General features: G+C 37.6%; 1 protein-coding gene across 12 annotated transcripts in view; it reads right to left on the reverse strand.

Moving 5' to 3' along the window:
• Window positions 1-21,598, reverse strand: part of CPEB3 (cytoplasmic polyadenylation element binding protein 3) — an 85,790-nt gene that overhangs the window by 19,577 nt on the left and 44,615 nt on the right. For 7 of the 12 annotated variants that reach the window (XM_050305264.1, XM_050305256.1, XM_050305258.1 and 4 more), the window contains exons 5-7: window positions 15,868-15,891; window positions 11,104-11,271; window positions 9,220-9,309 (exon numbers count right to left, since the gene is read on the reverse strand). In XM_050305264.1, the coding sequence (XP_050161221.1) occupies window positions 9,220-9,309; window positions 11,104-11,271; window positions 15,868-15,891 (282 nt within the window). The remainder of the gene's footprint in view (window positions 1-9,219; window positions 9,310-11,103; window positions 11,272-15,867; window positions 15,892-21,598) is intronic. The other 5 variants (XM_050305257.1, XM_050305266.1, XM_050305260.1 and 2 more) reach the window with 1 other exon arrangement.

Below are 21,598 nucleotides of genomic sequence, written 5' to 3' on the forward strand. Positions count from 1 at the left end.
TGCAGTGAGTCTCCTATGTCTACATGTTTACATTTTATGTGTTTTTCATGGGTACCAGACTAAGTCTGAGTGGTCTCATATGTAAGAAATTCCCCACATGCCACATTAAAGACAGGTACTGGGGTAAGGTTTGTTTGTTTTTAATTAAAGGTATGTATTCCATATCCTCAGTTACACTGGAAAATAACTGGATCCTGAATCTAAATAGCAAAGAAGCATACATGTCAAATGGAAGACAGGGTACATAACAAGAAAAGTCAGCAAGCAAGCAGATCATATGGAAGAGCTGAATGAAAATGGAGGGTCTGTATCAGTAGCTTCTGTGAAATAAATTGCATGTCTTCATAATTCCAGTTTTACCATTAAATAACCCACATTATGAGATCACCGAAAGAATTGAAAGTAACATTTAACCCTTACTACTGATGATCTCACCATAACACATATAACAGAGAAAAGAGAAACCTTCCCTTTTGTCATAAATATTACAGAGAGTTTTTCCCCCACACCATCAATTTAAGATGAAGGAAAAACCCAATCCACCCACAGAACCTCTGTTTGCTGGACATGCATCACTTCTGGACAGTGGGAGAGATGCCCCAATGTTTCCTCTGCACTTCAGTGCTCAACAGGAAGGACAGCATTTCAATAGTGCTGTAGTAAATACATACAGCTAAAGATTTATAATGTTCTTTCAGTTCCAAAACGTGTCAAGAAACAAAAAGGATTTTCCAGCCATCGTTACTTCACTTTCACCACTTATGGGTAAAAAAAGCGCCCCAAACCAGCAGTATACACACACCAACCCAGTTTGTAGTAAAAATACTCCCACCCACCTGTATTGAAAAAGAAAAGACTGAATAAATTACTTGGTTGGGGTTTTTTAACTAAAAGAATATTTTACAGGCATACATAAGCCTCTCTTTATCTGACATTTTACTTCTAAATGAGTGTAAAACATTGCAACAGCAAATTTATAGGGTTGTCTCCTCTTTCAAAGGTCACAGCCATTTTCAAACATCAGACTTCAGACTGCAACATGATCTATAACAGCTATAAATCAGAATTAAAGGGTATAAAAACATAAAAGAAAGGCTATAACATACAATTTGGTTACTGTAGTTATAAGAGTAGTCACATGAATTAATCATATGACAAAGATTAAATTTTTGATCAGGCAAAATCTATCTTTGTGAAGTTTACTGAGTCAGCAGCGTGAAAAAAACCAACCATTTGAATTTGTAAATATAAAAGCCCCAACTAAATTCAGAATTGAGGTTTTTAAATTTTGATTTTCAAAGCCAATATGCAATGGTGACTGCTCTGGGCAGAGCAGCTCATGGTCATCATCTGGAGGGGGTCGGTTCTGCTGCTGCTGCTTTTGAACAGATGGCTGAAGAGAGATCGGTTTCCAAGTCTGAACAAAACCTGTTACTCTTCCTTGTAAATAAACCAATTTTCAATTCTACTCCAAGCAACATTAACATCAAAAACTTCTAGAGAAATATAAACAGCCCACTTGATTTCAGCTTCTATTTCAAGCACAGTATTAGCATGAAGTTAAAATAAATTTTCAGAGGAAGAAAGCTCAGGTCCAAAAACCCAGGCTGCATTTTAGCTGAACTCAGTTGTTTTCAATCAAATTTGATATTGGGTTTTATAATAAAAATGGTTTTCACTTTAAATTATATGTTTCTCTTAAAATTTCTTTTTAAAGAAGAGAGAAAGCAGCACTTAGTAGAGCTGTGATACACAAAATACTTGGCACTGTTGTCAAGAGCTCCATTCAAAGTAAAGTACTTCAGTCAAAAAGAAAAGACATGCCACATCATTTACACAGAACAAGCCAGTGACATATTTTCTGATTTTATTTGTATTATTCTAACTCTCCTGTGAACTGTAAGACATTTCTCAAGGGAGAATGCAGAGCTTCAGTACCAGGCTTTGGCTTTCCTTCTTTTAATCAAGTAATCAGCTGTGGTGCTGTTAATAACTGGTCTGAATGTTCACTCACATGTGGATTGTTTTCAGGTTCTGGTTTGTTCAAATTTCTTGTCTTTGTCAATTATATTGAAAAGACAGAGCTTGAAAAACCTTAGTAACACAAGGATTTTTTCCAAAACTGGATTACTTATAATAGAACAACAAATTCCCCTCAAAACTATATTAAAAAAAAAAAATCAAAACCACTTCTCATGAGTAAAAGAATGGTACATCAGAAAAAAAATAAATTACTGGACTTACCAAATCCTCTTAAACATTCTGTCTTTCACTGTACTAAATCAAGCTGCACAGCCTCCACTGGTACACAACAGACTACTGGTTATCATATCTCAGTATAATCAGTCGTCATGTACATCGTAGGTGCCAAACCCAGGTAGAAGTTGCATGGTATCAAGTAGATAAAATCTGTCCACCACAGCACTGAGACAGCTGAGCAAGACACCAGCTCTGAGCTGCTCCCAGCTTTTGAGATCAAAGAGAGCCAGGTACACTGCCTTGGGCAGAGGCACCCACAGCATATCCAGCACCTGATATATTCCCACTGCCAGTCCTAACCTCTGATTTGAGAGAACACAAGTATAATTTGGGATATTATCTCTGATAAATTTATGATGTATATAGTCTGATGATCTTGCACTAATTTTAGATTACTGGGTCATTACTTTAGGGGTAGAATTGTGTGCATCATTGGAGGGATCCTAGGAAGCGAATACATAATATTATAAATATAATGCCTGCAGGAATTTACAAAGAGAGCACAAGCTTCTAAGGCACTGAACTATTACAATTGATCAGGTAGGATGGAGTAGCTCACTTTCTGATGACCATCAGGCACAGAATCTGTCTCTTCACCATCACCCCCAACGACCTCTTGAATATATCTCAGTTATTTGAAAGAATAATTTGGTGCTTCATAAATTATTAGCAAAACAAGACATATCACAAGCTACTACCAAAGCACAAGATATTAAGTAGTCCATACCACTAAAGGACGGCTTTTCTCCTGGAGCCCATAACATTTACAGATCAGTTCACGTATTTCCATTTACAAAAGAAAAGGTGATATTTAATAAAAATATTATTTGGGGTGGGTGTGGGGGTGCAGCCCACAGTAAAATCTACTGAGCTTTAGAACTGGTTAATGAGAATAAGACAAATATTTAACTAGTTCCATTTGACAGAATTGGTCTGGTTACTTCTATAGGTAAGTAAGGGAAAGCTTTTTCTGTACTTAGGTATGTTCAAATTGTTGAAAAAGGGTTAATAAATGCTTGTTAAAAATTGTGGTTTCTTCAGGGATAAAAAAATTCTATAGCAACCCAGCAATTCTGAAAGTAAACAGCGTTTGTTGAAAGCAACATAAAAGGTGGAGGACAATAATCCTGCAACACTACTTTAGGATCAGGTTTTTTCTGCCTAGGCCTGGATGGCTCAGAAATAGTTTTGTATTTTACCTCACCAGATTCTCCTTTACCCCTAGAAAAATAAATTGCAAGTGGCATCGTTTTAGAGACAGAAATTCTCTTATTTGAAGCAAGATCCTTGAATACTCCAGTAACTGGCACAGCAGTCTCAAAGACAGACATTTAACAATCATCACTATCAGCACACCACCGAGAATCCTCAAACATTTAGGACAAGGCAGGAAACAAAGTGAAGACCTTTACAAAGGGAGGCTTAAACAAAAGTCATCAAAAACCTCAAAGAAAATTCTCTGCAAAACCAACCTTAAGTCACACAGCTACAAAAGAACAGGTCAGTATGAACCACATTTTGTTGCCACACATTTTGTGAACTGCACTGATTTTGGATTATGCTGCCCTGCTGTGGGAAGATACAGGGTTACATATGACACAAATTGCACACATGGCCACAGATGTCAATGGGTAAACAACTGACACTGCACACGTGTGTGCTGGAACATACACACAACATCTAAAAACCATCACAGAATCCCAATTTACTATGTAGCAGTAAACACACTAGTGGATAAGGAATGACGGTTTCCATTCTAACAAACATTATGATCTCAGACTTCAGTTTGTAAAACACAAAAATTGTCTGGGCATTTCACTCTGGATTGTGGTGATATGGAATTTGATCAGTTAAGCCAAAGCACTTAGCTTCAGCAGAATAGACTGCTTTATTTGGACAAACCAGAAACCTTCTTGTAAATATGACTGATGAAATTAGAAATAGGACTCCACACTTTCTCCTTGTATACTTTCTCTCTCCATTCTCGTTCCTCCGGTAGAAACTACCATTGCCATTGCAGCGGCAATGGAATTCAACCATGAAAATGGTCCACATCCATGAAATCAAGATCAAAAGACAAAAGACTACAACAACAGTGTTCCCATCTAAACAGTACCTTAGAGATAATCAGACAGACTCACAGTGTCTGTCCCCAACAGTTGTTTTAAATTAAAGCATGAGAATCACTTCATGTTACTTTGTGCAACTTTGCTTACACTATTTTCTTTTTCATGACATCCTATTTACCCTTAGTGTCCCATATGGAGCAATAGGGACAAATGTGCTTAATTTTATCAAACAACAGAATAACGAACTGAAGAACAGGGAAAACATACAAGATCAGACTGCTGCATCCCACATCTAAATCAACTGTAAAGTCAAAGCATTCCTGCCATTCCAAACCCTTCCTATCTCCAAGCTCTGCCATGCTTCATTTTCTCACTATAATTCTCATCTTTATCCAAACATTAGTCTTTCTAAATGGAAAAAAACAGAGGAAAACTTCTGCAGTAATGAGTTCTTAAAAAGTTGTTCTAAAGCTAGCAATCTGTTAAAAAAAACCCAAACAAACCTAAAAGAGTGTTTTTGGAACAGTTGGCACCATCTGTTTAATAAAAAAAAAAAAGGGAAAAAATTACTGTAGTTAGCATAAGCGTTGCTTAACTCAGCAGATCAGCAAGTAAGTGAAAACCCTACCAATTTATATTTAAATAAAACATGAATTATCTGGATTTTGCCAGGGATAAATAGACTGTGACACTGTAATGTGCAACTACTTCTGATAGTACCCTTTAATGCATATTTCTTTATTTCTCAGCGTCTCATAGGTACTCAAAAAATACTTAGCCACAAACCACATTTAATTCCCAAACTCTGTGGTGAGAGCCAAGTAAACACATTACGAACTGGGCATCTGCTTACCCAAGACCAACACATGGCATTTATAATTTTGCCAGTTCCTTTACTAACATACCCAAACAGATGCCAAAGGAAGTAATCCAAAGACTTCTCAGGCAACGGGAATGAATTGGTCTTATTCAGAGGCAAAGCATTAAAAAATCACCTCATGCATGACACAAACATAAAAACATGGTGCTAAGCTTTACAATGCATAGGAGGGGTAAAAAGAAATGTTAAGGCAGCAATACAGATGCTCAGAATTAGAAACAGGAACCTCTTACACACATTGTCAGCTGTTACCAGCTTCTCTGGTCCAAGAGCACAAGTGGACTGTTTTGTCTCCCAGTGACAAAAGAGCTGGGTGCCACCAGTCCCTCTTCTGTCAGCAACCTAAATACTGAACTCACTGGCAATCAATGCATCCTGTAAGGTGTGCTTGATCCACCAAATTATTTTGGCTTTGCTATTAAAATGACCAAAACTCAAATGCTGACAAAGCCAGACTGCTCTCCCAAACACAGGCTCACAGCGTATTCCGTGATGCCAGGCAAGATTCTGTAAGTGTAACAAAAACGCAGAATAGCTGGGAAAACAGGAAAACCTGGATAATACAGATAGCACCGATGTGCTTGAAAAACATGTTGCAGACACATTTGTGTTGACCTGCCATCCCCCAAGGTCCAAAATGCTGCTGTTGACACTACACTGAAATAAGCCTTGTGAAACTCACCATGCTGGAGATCCAGGTCAGCACATTTCACACACAAACATTTATGTCCATCAGGTCCAGCACTAAACCTGAGGTAGTGTGCCTAAGCAGACCTGTGGTGACACCATCCAGTCCAGCATGCCAAATCTAGGAGAACCTTCTTTGTTCAAGCTCAGTGCAGCAGGAATGTTTCTGGACTCCAGCTAGTCCTGATGACAGCTTACATGCCACTGCACCTAAGCTAATCAACCATACCAACTAATAAATTAGCTAATAAGGCTTGCTGGAACTGACTACACATCTATGGCCTGACTTGCTCACTAAACTAACCAGATAAAGCCCTCGGGGGAGCTGGTGGGTGGTGGTGGAGGTCACTAGACTGTAAGCAATGTTTTAATCTTTTAGATTTCATGCCTGATCAGATTAGCCATGGCTAATGGTCCCTGCAGCCTTTTCTTCCTGGCCCTAAGAATATCAGAGTGCTCCTAATACAGGGTGACTACAGGGAATTCATATGTTGCATCAACACAGTAAACATTCCAAAATTCAATAAATTAAACCAATAAGTAGAGAGTAGAAGTTTGTACTGATTCACTCAGGACTGTAGATGATGTTACATCACCTTGATGAAGACAGAAAACCATGATGTGAAACAGCTCCAGCATCAAACTTCACTGACTGTGCTGACCTGTGGCATCAACTTCTGATGTTGTCTGCTCCAAACCTCTAAGTGAACGCTCATCAAAGCAAGCAGACAAAAAAACCTGAACTTTGTTGTAAGTCCAGACACTGCCCAATGGTCTGACCCTGCATACACAGAGGAGCAGTGGAAAAGGCTATCCATCAAAAGGAAACTGAAGTCTGGCTGGAGGGGATGGCATACGTTCAGAAAGAGAAGGGCTCAATTTTACTGCCACTGGTGCACATTCAAGTAGGTGGGAGAAGCCTTGAAGGTCAGGTTTTATTAATGTGTGAACAGAGATTAGCCTCTGCATCATCCCAACTGCATTCCAACAATCCATTTTTCCTGTTTTCTTTTGAGATTGCTAGCACACAAAACCCAACTCATTTTCTCCTCTGTAATTTCATTTATCCTTTTTTTTTTGGACATATTTTCCATTTGAAAGACTCACATTCAAAATGTCAGAGTATTTACAGATTAGCAATGCAACATGGAAGAGAAGATATCTAGAAAAATGAAGGGAGAAAACAAATTCATAAGTACCTGACAGCTGAATAAGTCATGTCACCGAATCTTGCACTGAGCATAATTTCAAATATCTCTTTTCATTTCACTGTATTTTTAAAGAAACGTTTGATAATGCATCAATACAGCTTAAAATAAAATAATAATAAAAAAAGATACTTAAATTTTAGGTCTAAAGGAACTTCCAATTAAAAACAGCAGTGGAGACATTTTATTGTGGAACTTCAGTCAATGATTCCATAATAACTCTGAAAAATAAGTACTCTTTATAAAAAAAAAAAAAAAGACCAAAAAGCTGATAAAAAATTATAATACATATTCAAACTTTACCTTTTGACTCCTGGTAATAATATTCTGTCTTCTATGCAGATGCTGCCTATATGGGATCACAGTAAATCAAGCACATTTGACCTACCGAGCTTAACATGACTGTAAGTGAATCTCACAGCCAGGAATGCAGGACTTATGATGCTGCAGCCCTGATTGATAACTAAGAAGTCAGTTATAAATAAATCTGGAACAGTTGGGATTGACTGTTGTTTAGCACTTTCAGGCAGACGTTCAGGGTAACTGGCAGGGGCTTTGAAAGCTGTTTCCTATATTAGAACCATGACAAAAATAGAAGTGAGGCTGCATTCCCTTGTCTTCTGCTAAAATAGATCTTACTCAAATACATTTTTACAAGTTTGACAGGGCATAACTAGCCCACAGTCAGATACAGAAAAAAATCAAAATTGGAAGTCCCATGTTGATCTACCATGAGTAGTTGCTTATTGAACTATTAAGAGCAAAAAAAGAATAAAAGGAGGAAAAAAAGTGCAGCATATTAAGGGATATTAAGGACAAGGAGAAGTTGGCCTTGCTACATTTTATTTTTAAACTTAGAGGTGAAGGTACAATCAGAATTCACCAGCCAAAAAGACCCTAAAGACCTTTAAAAATAACATAAAAGGGGAAAATCATACATTTTACCAACTGTCCTTAGGAATACATGGCAGGGAGATTGAGGTTTGGGGTGTTTTGTTGCTGGTTTTGGGGTTATTTGTTTTGGTTTTAAATTCAAGAACAGATGTTGCATAATAACTACTGACAGCAAGCTTGAGTGGTGAGAATGGAACAGGAAAGAGGAAGCATGTATTGGTTTCTGTTCTGTTTTTAAGTGTCCCAAATACTGTTTACAGGGCAAGCATTTGTCACAGCAATTAAGCCTCCAGCAATTAAGCTTCCAAATAAATTAAGTTGGCTTTTATTTGTGTGTTTTAACAGTCAAAATGTATATATCAAAATATTGTAGGATTAGCTAGTTCACTGACTAAACGGGCTATTGTTCTGCCAAAATAATCAGTGGCTTTAATGAGCAATTAACAGCTTTCAGGGTCAGTGAGAACAGAAAATCTTAACATGTACATAAGAAATTTTGTGTATGACTTCCTGCTACTGTTTCAGATCTCGAGTGAACTCGCAAACTAAATGCAAGAAGCATGTGTGATTGAGAGTAGAATGTATATAGTATAATACACAACCAGAGCAGTTTGATTTAGCCAAGTAATTCTCCCAAACGGGTTTCCCATGAACTGTTCTTTCTCAACCAAAACAGGTCTGCGTTATGTTTTGCTGACAGATATGAGATTGCTCCCCCTGCACACACTCTAAACCACTCTGAACCAAACCAGCTCCATCCTCGAATCCCGGTGTCCGTGGTGCCTGATCCCAGCCTGCTCTCTCTCAGCAGAGCTCGTGCTTCAGTGCCCAGTGAGCCCTGACACAGAGCTTGTGGTTCCAAGCAGGATCACAGCTCCTTGAGTCAGAACACACACAGTGACTTCCAGCTTTTACTCCTGTGAGTTCTGCAATGTGCAAACTGCAACAGAATCAGCACTAGGAAATTTCTGCAACTTGCCTTCCGCCTAGTATAAATTAAGGCATAATCCAAGGACTCGAGGGGTGTTCACACAGACGAGCACATTTCAGTAACCAAATTGTGATTTTTTTTTCCATCATGACAATGGTTGAAAATACGCTTGTTGAAAGACAGCAAATTCATCACAAAGAGTCAAATCTTTGCTTTGTAATGGATTGCTACAACGCAGACATAATTTCCTTTTACCAAAGAGCCTGCACAAATGTATTTTAAACTAATTACCTTTAGGTGGAAAATATGACTTGCTTTCAGCTTTGTGAGGCCAGTCCACCACAAGAGGTCCAAACCTACGAAAGCTGGCAGTGATCTCATCTACAAAAAACAAATGAGGCACCTTAGAGAGAATGTGAAGACTGACACAGCAAGGCAAAAAGTCTGACTTAAAACAAAACAAAACTTCCTGTTTTCTACACTCGTTAAGAAGTGAAAACTGCAATAATGTCCACAGAGGATGCCTAAATATTCTTTCTTTTCTATGCTACACATGGCTGCTTAAAAAAGTAATTTTATATTCTACTAATGGAAGTTTGCAGCAGGATTAAATGCAAACATGATCTATCAGAAGTGAATATGCTTCAGCTGCCATCTATGTCTAATTATAGCCACAAAGCAGGGTCAGACGCAGCCACACGGGGCTGACAGAGGAGCTCCGTGTCAGCACAGCCGCTCCTTCGGCGTGCCCTAGAAAGCAGGCGGCAGCAGGGCATGCGGCTGCGGGGATCTCACCTTCCTCAGTCCCCTCAGGAAATCGCCCTTGAATGCCACGTTATTTCTTCGCTTTTTAAGCATCAATTTAGAAACACCATGGAACACACATCACGAACTACCCTAAACGACAATTTTGTTTTACGTGCAAATGCTCCAGGAAGTATTTAAAGTAATTTTAAAAAAATTATTGTTTTTTCTCCATACCTTTTAAAATTTACTTTAAAGAAAGAATTAGTTTATATCTAATTATGCTAGATAGATCAGAGCAACAAGCCATCTGGAGAAAATGGGATTTCCAATTTTTGGATTGCTGTTTGAGATCTTTCTCTGATCCCATGAGTTGCAAGCCAGATTTTTCAAGCAACTAGAGAAAACAAAACACATACTGTATACCTGAGGAGCTGAAAAAAAAAGCGTTACTGAAGGAGACCTCTCATGAAAGAGGATGACAGCTCCCAGGTGGCCGTGTTACTTCCTCACAAGACAGGCAGGGCATATATTTTGACTGAGTGACCCAGCAATGTTCACATCAGTTGTACCTGTTGGCCTGCTTCTTCTCATAGCTGGAGATTCAGATTACCCAGCAGACCCTTTATCAACAGCCCTGCAACTCATGATGTGACATAGGAACCACATTTGAGTTGTTTGCAAATCATAGATTGGCAACTCATAGTATTTCTTTATTAAAACTGTACATGGCTTGGACTTCAGTGCAGTAGATCAGATTCAGATATCCCTCTTTTAATAATAAGGCATCCCTTTGTATGCCCATTGAAGCTGGATAGTGGTGGATTCCAGATATAATATAATATGAAAAATACACGAAAACTGCCATGATTTTGGTTTGGGAGTAAAGGTTTGTGGGGGTACACACAAGTGGAGCAGATATCGAGAAAAACCCTAACCACCTCTAATAAGCTGGCTCCTATTTTGTAACCATATTATTGTCCTACATTTGTCACCTGAGCCCTACATATATGCTGGCTATAAGAGCTGATTAATTAAAGCCCAATGTATTTTGGAAAGAACTGTATTAACAAGGTCCTTAAAGTCAACCACATCCAAGAATAGGAAAAGACTATGGAAGAGAGACAGTAACCACTGAGTTCCCTTTTTCAGCTTGCCCACCTTACAGCTGTGGGAAGGCATGCAGATTAAAAGACCTGCTATGCAGCCATTTCTCTCTCCATCTCTTCTGATCTACAGTACAAATGCATGTCAAGTAAATTCGCAGGTGCTGCAGTTGATGGTAGTGTGTGTTTGTTTTAAATAATATCACAAACACTAAAAGCAACACACCCGGGAAAATACATTTCTTTTCATTAAAATCTGACTTTGTTATAGTAATTATATGAAAGCCAATTCCTACATCTCACCAGTGTAACTTATTCACGGTACCTTCATCAATGTCAGGAGGGAGACCTCCAACAAACACCTTTCTAGAATAGCGTTCCACTCTTTCACCGTTTTGACAGCGCGTTGGAGAGCTGAGACCCGACGATAAAGACTGATCCCCATGACTGTCGTCTAGGAAGCCATCTTCAAAAGGAAAGAGTGAAGACCGACCTGTAACAGATTTTGTAGCATCTATAGTTAACACTGTTTCCCAGAGAATTAAATACTTTAGGGAAAAAAAAGTTAGCTCTTCCTTTTTTACTGTAACAGAATTTGCATTAAAGGGCCCAACTAAGTGGTCAGGTGTCCAAATGATGTTCATCAGTATTGCTTCTATTTTTCCAAGGGTGTGTTACTCTTACAAAACAATAAACCTAATTTACCTTTAAACCAAACCCTTGCAAATGGCTAGCAACAAAACCAACAAGCTATCTGATGAAATTGTGTGTCATCATTATAGAAAGAACCTTTGCAACATTTGCATTTCATATCAATTCTTAAGAGATTTAAACCTCCCATAACAGATCTTCCAGGAATGATCTCAAGAGCAGATCCCTCAAGTCACTGCACACTTTGGAGAGCTTTACAGGGTCCTAACAACAAGGACTGGAGCACATCCACCTCAAGGGAACAGAGGCCCACACTGGGTAGGGGCACAAACAGCAAAACAAACCTGGAAAAACTTTGGATTGTGGATATTAAACACATAAAAGAAACCTGACTAACAGGAAAAAAAATCTTGCTAAATAAACCACAAAGAACTTGCACTTAAAGAAAAAAGTTGTTAGCTGGAACAGCCTGTCAGACTGTGTTTGTTACTCAGTGTTAAAACATCCTTTCAGTGATGAATGAGTAAAATCAACATAAACGGCTGCTACTCAGCTTGTTAATGAAAAGTAAAGAATTTATCTGTGATCATCAGATGGATTTAATTTGTTGCTAGTACTACAAAGGCATACACACATTATTTTAACAGATTTATTAACAGAGAAGATAAAAAAGTTCACTCTGCATATAAGCAACACTGTAGAACACGCCAACTTCAGAATTTAATAATTCCCTATACCTGAGCTGAAAATTAAGTCCTGCAATATAGAGAGATGGGAACCCCACCTCAACTCTGAAAAGGCTAATTGTCCACTCATTTCATGGAGGCTTGTTCCTAGGGATGGAACTATAATTAATGGATACAAACAGTTTATTAAGGGGTTGATTACAAATATAAATAACAGGGCACATAACTAAATTCAAAGGTAATGGATCACATACAACTGACTTCCAGCAAGACCTAAGGATTAATGCCACACCTGGTAGTAACAGCACAGGGAAGTACAGGAAACAAAAAGAGGGGTAAGGAAGAAAGTCAAGACAGTGGGAGTCTAGTCAGAAAAATGTATATACTGAAAATACCACTAATAGTCTCCAGTACTAAAGGACAGATTACAAAAAGAAGCAGTAATCCTACATATGGAAAACCAACGTAAAAAAAAGAACAGGAAATATGTTCTGAATGGCACAAAACACCAGCCTGAATTTTTTATGAACACCAAACACTAGAAAAGCCTTGATTAGAAAAAAATATATTGAATATTAAACATAGACAGAGATCACAGACACAAAAATCTACTGAACCAAAATTCCCACTGTACTTTTACACATCAACATTGTCATGGGTCCATAAAAACCAGTGTAAATGCCACAGTCAGAGAAGGATTTAGAGATACTTCCCTTCAGAGTCTTGTCAGAAATGGTGGGTTTAGAGCATAAGACAGGAAAGACTATTGATGCATATTCCATTAATGGACAAACAGGTCATGCACATGTATAAACATATGCATTTCAACATAAAAGAGAACACGTGCATGAGAGAAAAAAAATTAGGAATAGTACAACTGTGTAAAAATATCAAATCAGAAAACCCATTGAAAGGAAGGAAATTTGAAAACATATGTGAGAGACTGACATTACTAAGGAGCTAAATAACCTTTTAATTCCTGTCCATCAACCTACCTTCTTGTAAAATGAAACAACCATGATCCATTAGTGCGAGGTGACATACCAAATTAATAAACACTAGAACAAGGTGTTCAACTAAAATACAGGTTTGTAGAGGTCACGCAGTGCTGAGTTCTGAAGGGAATAATAAAAATTCACAGCAGCTTAGAAATCAAGGTATCACCTCTTATGCTGGATGCTTGACAGTCTACAAGCACTGTACTCACCTTATAAAAATGCAAACGATGTTCTAAAACTTTATGTTTAAGTCAAGGACAGAGATAAATTTATGGAAAACATACAAGGGAATAGTAACGACTGTTCACTGCCTTGTCCAGTAAGGGAAAAAGTAACGTGTATTGAACACAATCAGTACATGGCAAGGCTGTAAGGCAAACTCTGGAACCCCTTGCCAGAGGCTTTTTGGGATCTTGAAAAGTTTATGTAGGTTTAGAAAAGGGAACGAGCAAGAACAGGAGAAAACCACATTCTAAAGCAATAAATATTGAGACATCACCTCATGAAACCCCCTGGGGCAAATTTCTGTGAGAATATTATGGGAAAACATCACTAACTGCACTATTTTTTTAATATACTCCTGTACCCCTCCCCAGGCATCTCTAAGTTGTCAGTGTAGCAAAACAATTTGGGCTGATTTCCCATAGCTATCCTTACATCTGTACCTGAAAAACTGGTTGTAAACATTAAAAACAAGGTTCCATGAACATGACTCAACAGCCCTAACATAACACCTACAAAGAAATGCTCTCCTCTTCCCTCAAAGAAAACAGAGGGTCAAGTATAGAACTGATATTTTATGGCAAGCCCCCAAAAATGTCTGACAAAACCTCTTCTCACTGAAGATGCTTAGTCACAGTAACAGAATCAAACACTAATTCAAATATCCAAATACAACAAACATGAAATGAGTCCCTGCACAGACTTGTCCCTGGTTACTCTGCATATTATCACAATACAAATGGTGAAAACAATAATAGAGAGGGATATATGGGAATGTCTGATAACCAACACATTTTTTAACAGATTATCATAGAATTTTATGCTTCTTAAGGTTAAGAAAGCTCAATAACAACATTATAGAAGTCAAGGTAATGATAAAGCATGAACATCACAGACTTCAATACTGCATGAATGAGTGTTAATGACAAGACACACACACACAAATCTACTTGTTAGTATAGAAAAGCCTGCATTTCACACAGGAAACAAGTTTGTAGAGTGAAACATGCTTTCTGGTAGAGTGAAAAAAAAAATTTCTGACAGTCCAGCACATTCAGAACTTGTTTGCCCTGTTTTGTCATCACTACCATTTTCATAAAACAGCCTACACTGTATTCATCACAATTACTGCCACGTTATTATATTTGGCTTCTACAAATAAATGTGAGTTGCAAGTAGTTTGTGGTGTCCTACTGATTCCTACCTCCTTTCCTACTTTGGTGCCACTTGATCAATCTGGAAACACTTTCCACAATCTTAAAATGAAATTAAACAGTGTTCACATGCATAGAGAGTACACAATATTATATACTCCACATACTTCCCAATTTTTTTCAGTACCACGAGAGGCCTGAAAAAGTATCAGGATGCCTTCAACATCTGTTAACAGTAGCCCAATCTCTGGAGGTGGGGAAATATGAAAAGGTAAGTTTGTGAGGAAAACTGGAATCTTTTGGTTTTGTTTTAGCTATCAAAAAACCATGAAAACCAGTCAGTTTTGAACAAAATCAGCTGAAGACTTTATTACAAACTGTGTTAGTACAGCCTCTGCAGTCTACTGCCTGAATCCTCAATGCAAATTATAAGTTCCTTTGGACACTACTGGCCTGTGTGAGGGCTATGTCTGTCTCCAGCTTCTCACAAACGTGATGTAAATTCTACATTTTGAAAAGGAAGCACTGTCACCTGCATAGCTGTCAGAGAACATTACAGAAAAGAAGATAAAATTAAGTTTAATGCTAAAGCACCCCAAGCAGATGGCACTGCCTAACTCTAATCGTTAAAAGCTGCAATTTTCACTGTTATTTCTCAATAAAACCAGTCTGTGTAAGCTACATCACAGTACAGGAATGTAAGCTGCATTCGAGCTTTCTTGGTAGTCAGCAAACTTGCTTTGTCCTTGTTCATTAATCTCTCAGAATAAACTGGTATGCAGCACTGTACATTTGTAAAATGCTTTCAGTTTGCTTTATTTTTTTAAGGGTTTTCTATGATGAAATACAGTTAAAATGTGTTCAAATACTGTCTCTGTTATCAACATTCACTGTTGAGCACAGTTATTAGTATTGGTATTCACACATGTTCTACCTGAGGCAATTCAATGTAATAATCAAGTGTAATATTCAGTGAAAGCTGTTTCAAACAAAAGGTAATTCTGAAATGTTCAATGCAGTGGTTAAACATTGCACTTCTACAAAAAAACCAAACAAACACCAAACATAAATAAAGTCTACTTTTTTTTTGGATGTTACACATTTCAAGTCACAAATACATATCATGAAAGACTCTTTACATCCAGTCATCCTCCAGTTCACTGGTAACAGCAACACACTTGAAGTTACCAGCTCAAGATCATCATTGCTTTAAGATGCCACTAAAAGGGAGTCATTTTGCAAATGAAGAATATGAGATTGGTTTATATGAAGCAATTGATCAACAAAAGGTTAAAATCAGTAACATCTTATAGTAAGAAAAATAAATATTTAATTCTCCCACTATTCAGCAAACAAAACATTTAGTAAATACTTTTACCTCTTCTCCGCCCATAGCTCCTGGCTGCATGTAAACACAGAAGAAAATTGTCGGTACAACTGGCATTAGATTTAGCTCCAAAAGCAATGAAAATGTAGCTTCTACCTCTTCTATTTTTCCCCTCCCACCATAAAGAAGGAAAAAACATTCAAAAAGTGCAAGATGAAATTCAAACAACCCAAGACAAGAGAAAAAAATTGAAAGATAATACAGCCAGGGTAAAAAAAAAAAAAAAAGGAACATACCTGCTAGAGCAAGTTTTCTACATAGCAAACGTACTAAAAAAATTAGGCATATCAGACAGTACTATAAAATAATAATTTAGGATTATGGTTTTAAGAGGCAATAAACATAATCAACAGTAATCATAACTGAAAGAATTAATTTTGCATTTTATTAATTAGTTGTGGAGAACATATTTTCCAATTATGTTTCAATTTATACAATTAACCATCTGTAGATACCAAAATCCTATCAAAACAATAAGAACTCAAGAGCCGGTATGTTTAGAGGAACAAAACCAGATTGACAAAATGCCTTTATAGCTACCAGAATTAACACAGCCTTTCAATGACACATGCACCAATGGCAAAAGCCACAATGCTGGACAAGTGCAGGAGCGTATTTCTTGATATAATGGGAAATGCAAAAATCAGCCCTTTTTTATCTGAAATTTTAGAAAGCCAGAAAATAATCTAGAAAACACATTTCTTCTACACAGTCAACTTATCATAAAAGACATCTGTCCCTTCAAACGTGGAAGGTTAGAAATCAGGTAGGGTTTTTCAACAGGAGTGAGGTAATAGGTAACAGAGCCTTGCTTTGTTTCTTTCTTTCTTCATTGTAATACTTTCAGTGTTTCTCCCAATCCCCCTCTTGTTTCCCAAACCAACACAATGCCTTCCAGTCCTGCCTGGCACACCCAGGTGTCCCACATTCCCCTCAGCATTCCCTGTCTGCTTTTCTTTGGCCAGCAATTACACGACAGATTGGTTGTGGCTATCTCAGACCTGCTGACTGCTCCCCTGGCCATCACCTCTGAGCAGCCCTGGGGACACCCAGAGCAAGGCTCACTCCTGCCCCAGCACAGGCACTGGTAGTGACATCTCTTCTACCCACGCAGCTTCTTCAAGCCCTGAAGAAACACAGTCTCAGGCACCACACACCTACACCTTCTTCCTCCACTATCAATGAGGCCACAAAAAGCAAATACATGACTACCTCATTAGGGGGATTAAAAAATTTCAAGGGACATGAAGACAGTCAGAGCTGTGTGAACAGTTATTCAGTCACGGTGAGGTGGTTGGGCAGCCCTGAGAGAGACTCTCTCTGTACTTCTTGCACAGCAGGCAATAGTTGAGAATTAATACTAGAGTTGGCTTTGCAGAAAGAATAAAATCAGTTCTCCTGCTTTCTAGCTACTGCTAAAACCATATTTTATTACTTGTTATGATGGCAAAGAACCATTGTCAGACCTTTTGTAGGAAGTCCTTGTCTTGATGAATGCCCACACCCCCCAAAAAAAGTATATATCAAGAGTAATCAAGAGTATCAAGAGTAATTTATCTGAAAGAGGCTTCTCAAACAGAACGCTACTAATCTAAAAATTAAATAAACACGTACTATTTCAGGTCGAGATGAAAAAGACTCCTGTGCTCCTTTTGAAGAAAGCAAAGTTTTAGATGCTTAATTTAAACTTTTAGGCTCTGAGCACGATCAGTACATGATGGCAGAAATCTACCACAGACTTCTGTAAAGTTAGAACACCCTATTGCTGTTCATCTATTATAAAACTTCCATGTTATGCTGCACTGCAGAATAATACTTTTATCCTATATTTGCACTCACACACATAATCTTTATTTTCATAAAAAAGTTTCCCTGAAGGTATATTTACAATTGCCTGTAACTTCCAGGAGGAAAATACTGCAATCCACTTAAATAGGAAGATAGGCAATTCAGCTTTTCCTGATTTAAAAACACAGCATCACATTGCAACACTCAAAGAAGGTGTTTTAACCATTGTTGTTTATATTTTGCAGATATCTACACACATAACTTGAAAATGATCTCATTTTTATCAAGTATTTATATTAAAATGTTACTTTTTTTTCCAGCAAGCTGACAATTATTCAGCATGGCAATTTCAGAATGTCAATGCACACTTTATCATGCTGTTTACACAGGATGTGAAATAAGAATGTGTCATTTGAAACAAGTTAATAAAAAAATACTCATCTTGTTCACATCTCAAAGTTCAGAGAACAACAGATTTAATAGCAGGAATGGTTCATCAGGTGAATTCCATAATGCCTCCAGTATGAATAAATATTTTCAAAAATAAACAACTTAAAAATTATTCTTGAATGAAGACATCTGGGAGCCAATAAGAAAATTATTGCACTATTACAAACAATGAAATTACCACAGTTATGTATCTGAAGTTACTTTCTCTCTTGGGCAATTCCAACGGAAGACAAAAGAAAAGAGACTGGGAGCTCCAAAATCAGACACCCACCAAAGCAGCTGCTCCCCATACACTGGTTTTGGTGCTAAATATAAACATGATTTTGCACAGAAAATCACCTCTGTAAATGTTTCCAAATCCAACACAAGTGATTCTTTCCTAGGTACTTCCTAGAATATTCCAGTATTAAGGAAAACACAGCTGCTGTAAGAAAGGACGAGTACATTTTCCCACGTAAAAAGTGATATTGTTGCAGGCACTGATCATCTGAGCAGCTCCCAGGAGGCTCAGCACTGTGTTACTGTTTGTCCATCCTTAGCAACTTCCTTCAGCTGTCAGGCAGAAAGTTATGGAACCACCACGTCCCCGGTTCCAAGCCCTCAAATACAAAGGAACAACAGATTCTTTTCTACCCCCTGATAACTCTCCTGAAACTGTTAACTCACCTCATCCCAGAAAATGAGTGTATTTTTGCAAACATGAAACTGCATGATGAAGAACAGAACTCTAAGCCTTCCACAAACAGGCAAAAGAAACTCCTCAAACTTTGTAAGGCAATCAAGTAAACTCAGTACTAATGCTATTGGAACTCCCCAGAGCCTACAGCTAACATTAACATTGCTGCAGTAAATCAAAACTCACTCAAACTAACTGCTCAGATTTTAACTGCATCTCAAAGAAAGTTACATGAAAACTATGAAAAAGAACTTTTCGGGGTTTGTTTTTTTCACTGTTTTATTATAATATGGGATTAGAACTGCACCTTGTATAGGTATCAAATAGTTAGCCGTCCTAGGAAATAATAAATTTGTGAATTCACAAAACATTAACTCAAAAGAACTAGAGATACACTTTTTACATATCATAACTACAAGGGGGTCTGATCAGTTGATTTCAAATTCAGAAATAAGCAACACCATTTATCTGTATTATCACATTTTATAGAAGACAATAGAAAGTACATACTTTCTTCACTGTTGGTATGTACCTTGTTCATGCAATAATATGTCTACAATATCAAAGATGCACACTTCAAAGAAATCTTAAAGACATATCTTAAATTAACTTAAAGCAGCATTAATGCTGTGAAAAAAATGTTAACATTTCCAGATCAGATATTTTGGAGTTAGACTGGCTAAAGGAAAGTTTACTTGACAAGACTGGGAACCTCCTTGATTTATAAGGTACCAGAATCTCATTTCTAGCCTGGAACACTCATTTGTATTCTTGAAACAGTCAGTAGTTCAGAACAATACTTGCTTTAGGACATTATGAGTTATGCAATAATTTTCTAAGATCAGAAAGGAAAATATGTCAAACTTTTTCTTTTGAACAGTGGGTCTCAAGTTCTTAGAGATCTGGAAGTTTACAAGTGAATTAAAATACCAGTGAAAATGAATTCATGAACTGAGGGAAGGGGATAGAATCAACTATAATTATGCAACGTGTCTTTGCCCAACAGAGAGGATCATATAAATTAACTGTAAAGAGGACTGACACTCATATATGAGAGGTTCAGAAGGGGGTTCTCAATTTCCACTGATAGATGGGCTGGATGTGCAGATGGGTGCTACAATAACTTGGTGGTATTAGCCTCAACAGTCCCTTCTGGTTCATTTTTTTCCCAGTGCTAGCAATGCAAGCGTTCCACCCACCAATCTCCCTGATCACATATGCTCACATACATACTACAGCTGAATCCCAGCATTGGAAAAACACCCTCTACACATCAGCTGTATGCACTAAAGTGCCACACACTGGACCTCAAACACTTGATCAAACAGGTGAACTGCACTGGACACTCAAAACCAGCTTCGGTGTTCCTTTCTTAGGCATATGAGCAGCCAAGCAACTGTGCAGGACAGAAGGCTTATCTATTTTTATCTCTTTCTTTTAGTTAAAAAATCCATTAACAATAAACCTCACATTTTTAACAGTCAGGCTGTTCCATCTCTTCTAGCATCATATATAATGCTTGTGGAATAGCCTGGAAAATCTTAAATTCTGAGGAAACAGATGGCACTAACCCACAATAGAGAGGATCACAAAGATGAAAAGAAAGCACATTGGTGAGGCTGTGAGGCAGGAAAAGTGGTGAGGAAAACAAACAAACAAGAAGGTATCGAGAGCTATAAAGTTGGATTAAAGAGATGATCTAAGAAATCTTCCTCTGCTAGAAAAAGCCTTTAGCAGTCACTGATAAGAGACACTGCCTTCAGTAACAGTCAAATCAGAGCTCTGGAAGTGCAGATGCTAATATAAAAAACTGAAGGGAAGAAAGAAGAAAAAGCATGTTGTACTGCTCCTTGGCTTCCTTCCCCATATTTTTTTTAAATTAAATAGGTATAAAAGGGACTTGGAGATATCAGCGAGTCCAGCTCACAGCCTCTAAGGCAGCATCAATTCTCTTTATACAGCTGGTTCTGAAAAACTTAACAAGGTTATGTGTAAAGTGGCAGTTCACACACTCTGGGACTCCTATGAACCCTGCTGCCTTTGCTACGTCACACTTTATATCATTCATTTTTTCCTTCCAGTTATATTAACTCTGGTCTCGTCATGACTAAATTAGGTTTAGTTTTGCAAACTTTGTAAGGTCTCTCAGTGTTTTTTTATTCCTTTCCATTATTCTTTATATGCCAATAAGCTGGTAACACATTAATAACCCCACCTGGCAATTGGGCTAAACAGTTCAGCATGTTCCTAAAGACAAGTACAAACTATTAGAAGAGATTGATGCCTCTTGAAATTCAGTCACACATTTTCCCAGAACACTATCACGGCAAAAACCCCAAGCTTTTATTAGCTGTTAAACTGCCAACCCAAGATCTTGCAGGACAAAAATAATTCAACAAACCTTCTATTTGGAGCAGTTATTTTCAAGCTATAACAGTAGCACTGGCAAGAAGTTCAAATGTAAAACGCCACTTCAGCAACTTTTTTATATCGAAACACTTTATGTGTTTGAAAGTAACACATCAGAATACAGGAAGAGCCGAGTACAACAGCTCTTAAGGAGACAAGGCAATTTTAAAACCAAAAGAAACATGAAAATAAATAAAAAAAACCCTGAAATCAATTTGTTGTCATTACATTTCCTGTCACAGCGTGACAGCTTCCTCACATAATTATTATCTGTATTAATGAAACAAAACCAAAATCTCAACATGGACATCTAAAAAGATGGCCCAAACCCTTACCTTAATGTATTTTTCAAATTGTTTTATTCTGAACAGACAGAACTAATTACATTAACGAAAAGAA

This window comes from Myiozetetes cayanensis, unplaced genomic scaffold, assembly GCF_022539395.1.
Source record: "Myiozetetes cayanensis isolate MyiCay16 unplaced genomic scaffold, myiCay2020 scf10, whole genome shotgun sequence".
NCBI lineage: Eukaryota > Metazoa > Chordata > Aves > Passeriformes > Tyrannidae > Myiozetetes > Myiozetetes cayanensis.